Source organism: Diuraphis noxia, unplaced genomic scaffold (assembly GCF_037042655.1).
Source record: "Diuraphis noxia isolate RWA-SAM2 unplaced genomic scaffold, SU_Dnox_SAM2 contig0001, whole genome shotgun sequence".
NCBI classification, from domain to species: Eukaryota; Metazoa; Arthropoda; class Insecta; order Hemiptera; family Aphididae; genus Diuraphis; species Diuraphis noxia.
Genome location: NW_028301711.1, coordinates 16,433,743 through 16,441,442, shown reverse-complemented (window position 1 = coordinate 16,441,442; position 7,700 = coordinate 16,433,743). Strand labels below are relative to the sequence as shown.

At 30.5% G+C, this 7,700-nt stretch overlaps 1 protein-coding gene across 1 annotated transcript; it reads left to right on the top strand.

The window, feature by feature from the left end:
- The first annotated feature begins 1,155 nt into the window (after positions 1-1,155).
- On the top strand, positions 1,156-3,142 carry LOC149059947 (E3 SUMO-protein ligase ZBED1-like). The gene is made up of 5 exons (XM_089227005.1): positions 1,156-1,170; positions 1,711-2,199; positions 2,303-2,576; positions 2,622-2,795; positions 2,874-3,142. The coding sequence occupies exons 1-5, from the start codon at positions 1,156-1,158 to the stop codon at positions 3,140-3,142; spliced, it is 1,221 nt and encodes a 406-aa protein (XP_089083131.1).
- The last annotated feature ends 4,558 nt before the right edge of the window (positions 3,143-7,700 follow it).

Below are 7,700 nucleotides of genomic sequence, written 5' to 3'. Positions count from 1 at the left end.
GTTAACCTTATCATAATTCCTTGTAACAATCTTGGTTTTGCACGATCGTTTGCGCACATTATCGCAAGCTCGCATTTTTCGAGAAAGACTTCAAGATCTTCTTGATTGATTCCACTGAAAGTTGAGGGTAAAAGTTTTAGTGCTGCTTCTAGACCTATAGTGTCCACCGCTCTGTCTGATGTGGATAAAGATTCTGTTATCTGTGTCAATTTTTGGACGTTTTCACTCGACGAATTACCTGCGATTTTACTAGGTTCTAATAATGTTTGACTTCCCTCCTCGTTAGGCTCTATGGTTTGATTCAAAATATCGTTATTCATTATGCTATCAGTTAAACTTAATGTCCTATCTACTTCAACTAAGGTTTGGCTAATATTTGTTAAGAGAGATTCGTTGTTATCAACTAATTGTTTTGTTTGACCTATTAAAGTTTCTGACGAAAGAAGGGCTATAGGACGCTCTGACTTTGGATTGTCTGGGTTAGCAAATCTTACAGGTAAACTAACACGAGATATGGGTACCGGGGAATGGATACTGGACTCAGTAGTATCCTCCTCGTTATCGCTCATTTACTACTTAATGTAATACAATAAAAAAGTAAATAAAAATAAATATTGATTTCGAATTTGAAATATACACGAGTATAGAGAGAAAGAGCGAAAAGAAAAAAAAAATATATAAATATTACATTAATTGTCAATTACTCACAATACCAAATAAACAGTTGAACTGGCCATAATGCTCTGCAGTGAATGTTTGAAATGATCTGGTTGGCTTCGACTGCTGTTGTTGGTATCGGTAGTCTGCAACGCTGTATCAACGACGTATATCCGCTTCGACTGCTCTTGTGGTAACGACGATCGCTTGCCTCGAAACTGCTGGCGCGAGGACCACTACGTATAGTGGGTTTCGTCCCGATGTCGTTGGTTAATCCTATGTAGTGTATGTATAATGTGTGTTGATAGATTGTTGATATTGATAAGATTGTTGATATGTTATCAACTGATATCGATGTCCACTATCGATTTTCACTATCGATTTTCACAATTGATTATTTTTCATCAGTCAACGATTCGGGCTGCGCTCTGTAGGCTTCCCCCGAACGTGTGTTGAATAAGAAAAATAATAATATACCTGATTGTTCAGGAATTTGAGATGAATGAGATTCTGGTAGATTGTCTGTGATTTTCTTGAATGTTTGTGGATGGTCTGAAGTATCTGTTGAGTCTTGACGAGAACAAATTATGTCTGTTCACTACTTATACACGGTATATAAAATACGATTATTAATTTGCCGATTTAAGTAATTATTATTCTTGAGCGTAGAACTGGAATACAATCGGATCGCACCGCTGCCACCAAAAAATGTTATGATTTTACACAACAAAATAAAATAACGTACGCAAAATAATTAAATAAAAATTATATTTTATTAGTTACTACGGCTAATAACAATGTATCGGTTCAGACGTAATTATAAGACTGACTGGCCTCCCGTATAGTGTATTATGCGACGACGCTCCGTGTCACAATCAAAATCCTATGTCAGCGGATTCCACGGTCTCGCCGTCGTACAACACACACTATTCCTGATGGTCTTAAAAATATCATGTAGAATAATATTATATTGTAATATTATTCATATTTATAATAATCTGATTCAGGGGTTCGTAACAGTATACTGTTCCATCAAGGCAATATTTTTCTCAGAATCATATTCCAAACGCTTTTGAAAAAGCTGTAAATCATGTTAGAAGTATCATTACTAATGAATGTAAAAGTGTTAGATCTTTGTCATTTACAACAGATGGATGGACTTCTCGTTCAAATGAAAGTTATATATCTTTAACAGTCCATTATGTCACAGAAGAATGGAAAATTCGTCACATTACACTAAATCTCGAACATTCCAAAGATCAACATACTGCAACTAATCTAAACAATCTTATAGTAAGATTAATTGAAAAATTGTCATTTTGTAAAGATATACCTATGTATTTTATAACTGACAATTCGCCGAACCTTGTAGCAGCATTAAAAAAAGTTCCTGATGGATATACCTGGCAACATTTAAGATGCGTAGCACACTCATTGCAATTAGCAATAGTCGATGCCAAAAAAAGTACATCTAACTTAGAAGCACTTTTAATAGCTTGTAGGTCCATTGTTGGCCATTATAAGCGAAGTTCGACTGCTAAGGCAAGGCTTTTTGAACTTCAAAAAAAAAGAAAATATATCTCCACCATTGATGCTAATCCAAGATGTTAAGACTCGTTGGAACTCAGAATATTTAATGCTTCAGCGCATTTATGAATTAAAAAAAATTATTTCTGCTGATTTAATTGAGTCTAATAGCAAAATTGATAATCTAACAAGGGATCAATATTCAACAATTGAAGGTTTGTTGTGCGTACTACAACCATTATACAAGGCTACAAATGATTTATGTAGCTCTTCATTCCCTACAGCAGCTAGCATTATTTTTTATTTACATTATATTATTGAAACCTTAAGAGATCTAGAGCAAAATAATTCAAATGTAAAGGTTCGCACATTTCCATCTAAAGTCAGCATTGGTATAACGTCACATTTTCCCTCAACTTTATTATTTTGTATTTTAGTCGATCCACGATTAAAAGCATCTTTTTTAAATGAACATCAGGTCCAAAATTTGAAAATCGCTATGAAAAATGAAATTATTAAATATCAGTTACCATTAGAACCAATAAATATAAATTCTATTCCTGAAGTAAATACTGATGGAAATGATATGTGGTCAATGGTTGAGGAATGGAGTACAGAAACACAAACACAATTAAATAACGAAAATATTAATTTAATTATAGAAAAAAAAATAGAAAATTATATTCAAGATCCGTTTAGTTTAGATGGTTTAAAATTTTGGAAGAATGTGGGTCAAATAAAATATCCACATATTAAATGCCTTGCTCTTCAACACCTAGCAATACCAGCCACTCAAGTTACCAGTGAGAGATTATTTTCAACGGCTGGCCAAATTGTCACAGATAGAAGGACATTGCTCTTACCGGAACATGTTGAACAATTGTTATTTTTAAAAGATTACTATAAATTTATATTGGAAACGGAAGAAATAGAAGACAACTCAAGACCAGACGATTAATAATTAATATTTAAATATTAAAAATATTTAACTCTAATCATTTTTATATGTATTTAATAATTAATATTTATTATTTTAATATTTTATTATTAATATGTGATATATAATATATGTATAACTATTTAGGTTTTTTGTTCATGATAATAAATAATAATTAATAATAAATAAAGCCAAATCTTATTTAATTAAAAAAAATATTTAATTTGTTTCTATATTTATTGGCTAAATTACATACTAAATACCAAAATATAAACTAATATTATAGTAACTATAGTAACCTAAAAATCAATTGCTGCATGTATGAAAGATCATTGAGAACGGATATACCGACTTGGGTGATTTTTTTTTTAATATTCCGGAATTGTTTAATACTCGACTCTTTTTTCGAGTACTCGACTTTTTGTAATACTCGGGTATTGTCTAATACTCGACTTTTTTTTGAGTACTCGACATTTTTCGAGTACTCGAATTTTGATCTCGACTCGACTCGATGTAATTGAAACTCGACTCGACTCGACTCGACTTCAAAAAACCAATACTCGCCCAACACTACAAGTTAATAATATTTATGTATATATTTTCAGTGTTGGATTGGTGGAGTCTCATTAGGTTGGACCACAGCATAGATTAAATCTATTCTGTGGTTAGAGTTCCCTTTCTTTTTTAAAAAAATTCTAAGCATACGCCTTATAATTATATCAATCCTCAAACATTTAGATCTTCACGTACTCAAATTGTTTTTATACTTTTGCATTTTTAATTATAACTAAATGGTGAATTTATTTAATCACATAGGTAACAAAAATAATGCAAGTACAAAAAAAAAAATGACTGGTAGATGCCACTTACAAAACCACAATATTGGAAGATATCGTCCAAGACCGTGGACATAACCATAGACGAGAGCTTACAGGGAATATCCACTCTTCCTAAGTGTCTATCCACGCCCGCAAGTCAAATATTGGTACTTACTGAACAAATAACATTTCCCCATTTGTCAACAATATCCTTTTTTCTAATAATTAGATCATCCCGAAAATGTTTTTCACATATCACCTCATTAGGGCTAAAATAATCTATCCCTAAAGATTGTAGCGATTTCTGCTTTAATTGTTTATCTTTAGGGATAGTAAAAACTGACAGTTTCTCCGAGATGTTACAATGAAAGTAACAAACGTTATTCGGCATTTTCAAATTACAATACTAACTACTAACTTCTATTATGCTAAATACAAATAAAAAAACGTAAATCGAACATCTAGGTTTATAGTTGCCACTAGACAATAGACAGCATTAGTACATTATGCAGTTTGTATTGTTTGTATCAAACTATGTTAGGATTATCGATTATTAATATAAATCGATATAACGCATATAAAATAATACTATTATATATATATAATATAATATAATATAAACCAATCTCAATAATTAGATGTTTGAATTAATTTTTGGCGGGCCGTTCAGTAAACAACGGTTCCTTAATTTCCTAACCTCAAATTAAGTCTAACCGGCAGCGCTTTTGCGGCAACTTGGGAAATGTTTTTGTCTCATTAAGCGGAAATATTGCAATAGGCTGGAGGGTGGGAAGTTTTCCGACCTTATCTTCTAAGACCGTGGTCAAATCAGTGATAAATTGTGTTATCAAAATTATAACATGATAAGATCATAGACATATAAACCACGGATATAGATACCATGATTTAAGATAATACTGGTTAGACGACGAAATGTGATAACGTGACCGTCAAACAGAATCTGTAATCTGAATTATGTGTCAGAACTGACTATAGGCGCTCCAAACGAGAAAATGATGTATTAATACTAGCTGATCCCGCGCATTTGTCATTAAACAGAAATTCGTTAGATTGGATCGGTGACAAATTAATAGTGAGCGGTTACAACCAAAAATTAACCGGTGGTAGAATTGATATTCGAAGATATTCGTTTGATAATAATAGCCAACCCCCTCCTATAAAAAAATAATAATATTTTTATCAAATATTTATTCTTATCAACTGCTGATTAAAATGTTATTAAGAAATTGGATTTTTTTTTATTATTTTCACAATCCTTTTGTGACGTGAATGTAAAACAATAGTTCAAAAATCACTAAAAAATGGATCAACTAAGCGATTTACACAGAAATTTAATTTTAAATGAATATTTTTTGAAGAAAACCAGTGTTTGCCTTACAAGATGAAATAAATGGTAAATTATTTTTAAAAAACATAAATTGTACTAAGAAATACTTATTCATTAATTAGATTAAAATAACCTGTTGAACAAAAAAAAAGTATTGGCTTTAAGTTCTTTTTTCTCATTTCTAATTAGGAAAAATAAGTGAATTGATTTTTAATTGGAGAATTAATTTAATTTCACAAGAAATGGAATATGATGATGTAGTTATGTGCTTAAATAGTGAATATAGTCAAAAACTGTCTAAGGTGCACAATTTTGTAGAAATTACCGTCCCAGCATTGAGAGAAATTGATTTTAAAACACATTTTCGCCTAACTAGAACCAGTGTTGAAGTATGGTATTAAAAATACAAATAACAATTTTTCATTTAGGCGATATTCTCTACGATTGGACATATGTTCCATACGGACAATATGAAAATCAGTATGGAAAAACAAGTATTAGTTCTTTTATGGTATATGGCGAACGGTGAAACTCATAGGTAATTTTTATATTTTTAGATAGGCACAAATTACCTAAAAATAAAAGGGGAGCCTAATCACCCGAGACATTTTGGAGAAGCAGAGCATTGAGTGCCGTTGCCACTCACACTCCTCACATATTGATACTCCTTCTTATACTTGTGATATTTCTATTAAAATATGTATATAAATTAAATATTTAATTCAATATCGATGGCGACAATGCAAAAGGGCGTAAGCGACATTTTTGAAATTATTCAAGAGAGCCAAAAAACTGTTTTTTAACAATAATTACATTTTTTAGATTATATTTTAAATTTAGAAAAACATGGTAAGAATAAAAAAGATGATTTGTACTCTATTTAAGACAATTGTTCTTCAATATTTTTAGTTTAACACTTTTATATCAGTAAGAATTGAGTATTATTATCTAATTTGGCGCTTATGCCCCATTAATTTCCTTACCTGTAATTTGAGTTCTAGTATTTTGATGCTTATGCCCTATTAATTTTCTTCCCTGTATATTAATAACAAATTAACTTAATTTTGAATTTTAAAATTTTAATTATTCCAGAATATTGCAGTTTTACAAAATCATATAAAATTAAATAAGCTTATTTTTGAATTTTAAAATTTTAATTATTCCAGGATATTGCAGAGTTTTACAAAATCATAGAAAATTAGTTAAAAATTAAAAATAAAACAAAAACATGACTCAAATTTAATTTAATATTATACATTTATAATAATATTATTAAGTAAAATAGAAATAATATGAACAATATTGTTATATTTGAAAAACATAGGTGCATCTTATACAGTGTTTAGCGACCTTATTTTTTAGTTTTCCCCTTTAATTTTTTCACAACTTTTGTTTTATTAATTTTCTTATGGACATCTTCATCTGGCCGTACTTCATCATCCTCATCAGTTTCTTGAATACAGTCTCTTACTTATTCATTTGAAGTCATGTTAATATATTCTTGATGAAATTTACCTGGTATAATTCCATCTGTACACAGCTTTAATAAATCTTTAGATTTTTCTTTAGAAATCGAAAGATTTGAAGTATATGCTTGTCCTGGAAGGTATAATGCTTCCGAAGTTGGTTTTGGTATATTTATTATAAATCCATTGTATGAATAAAATGCTTCAAAGATCACGTCATAGTTTTGTAATGGATTTCTGTAAAAATTAATATATTTAATTTTGGAAGTTTTTACAATATTTTTTTCGGTATCTTTTAGGACTTTTGGCAACACTTAATCAGCATTTTTTTTCCAATTTAGGAAGTTTTGAAATTGTTGCTCTTTCAACTCTATTGACTTTGGATTCCCTCGAGTTCCTTATAAGTGGAGGCCATTCACTAGTGCCCAAATTGTTTTATCATTAATAAAGCGTTCGATTGTCGCATGAATCGAATCGACTGGCATATAACCCGAGTATATGTCCCGGGAGTAAGAAAACGATTTTTATCTCGGTTAAATTGGCCAATTGTTTTTTTAAACAACTCATGATCATAAATAACATAGCTCGATTTTTATTTTGACCTGTACACGAATCACAATACAGGGAAATTGACTTAAACTTCGGATTGTTATTGCAATCGCATAAATATTGATAAATACACGACACAATTTCATTGCAACCACGTAAACCGTCAATCTCACCCCACAAATAAGCATACGCATTGCATGTACCAGACTCGTATATAGAGCAATTGTAATAACTATATTTACGGCTGTAATATAAATTCATGTGTGAACCTATGGGTGTATTTAAGACTTTCTGAAGGTAAAACTTGAGCATACAAAATCTCCACCTGCTTTAGATAATTGTTGATCAAATAAAAACATTTGCCGACACTCTTCTTTTTCCTTTAGATGTTTTTTTTC

Bases quoted from the DNA above. Each gene is read 5' to 3' on its own strand.
- LOC149059947 (XM_089227005.1), top strand. The intron at 2,200-2,302 runs GCAAGGCTTTTT...TTAATGCTTCAG, and splicing joins AGCGAAGTTCGACTGCTAAG to CGCATTTATGAATTAAAAAA. The intron at 2,577-2,621 runs GTATAACGTCAC...TTTGTATTTTAG, and splicing joins TCCATCTAAAGTCAGCATTG to TCGATCCACGATTAAAAGCA.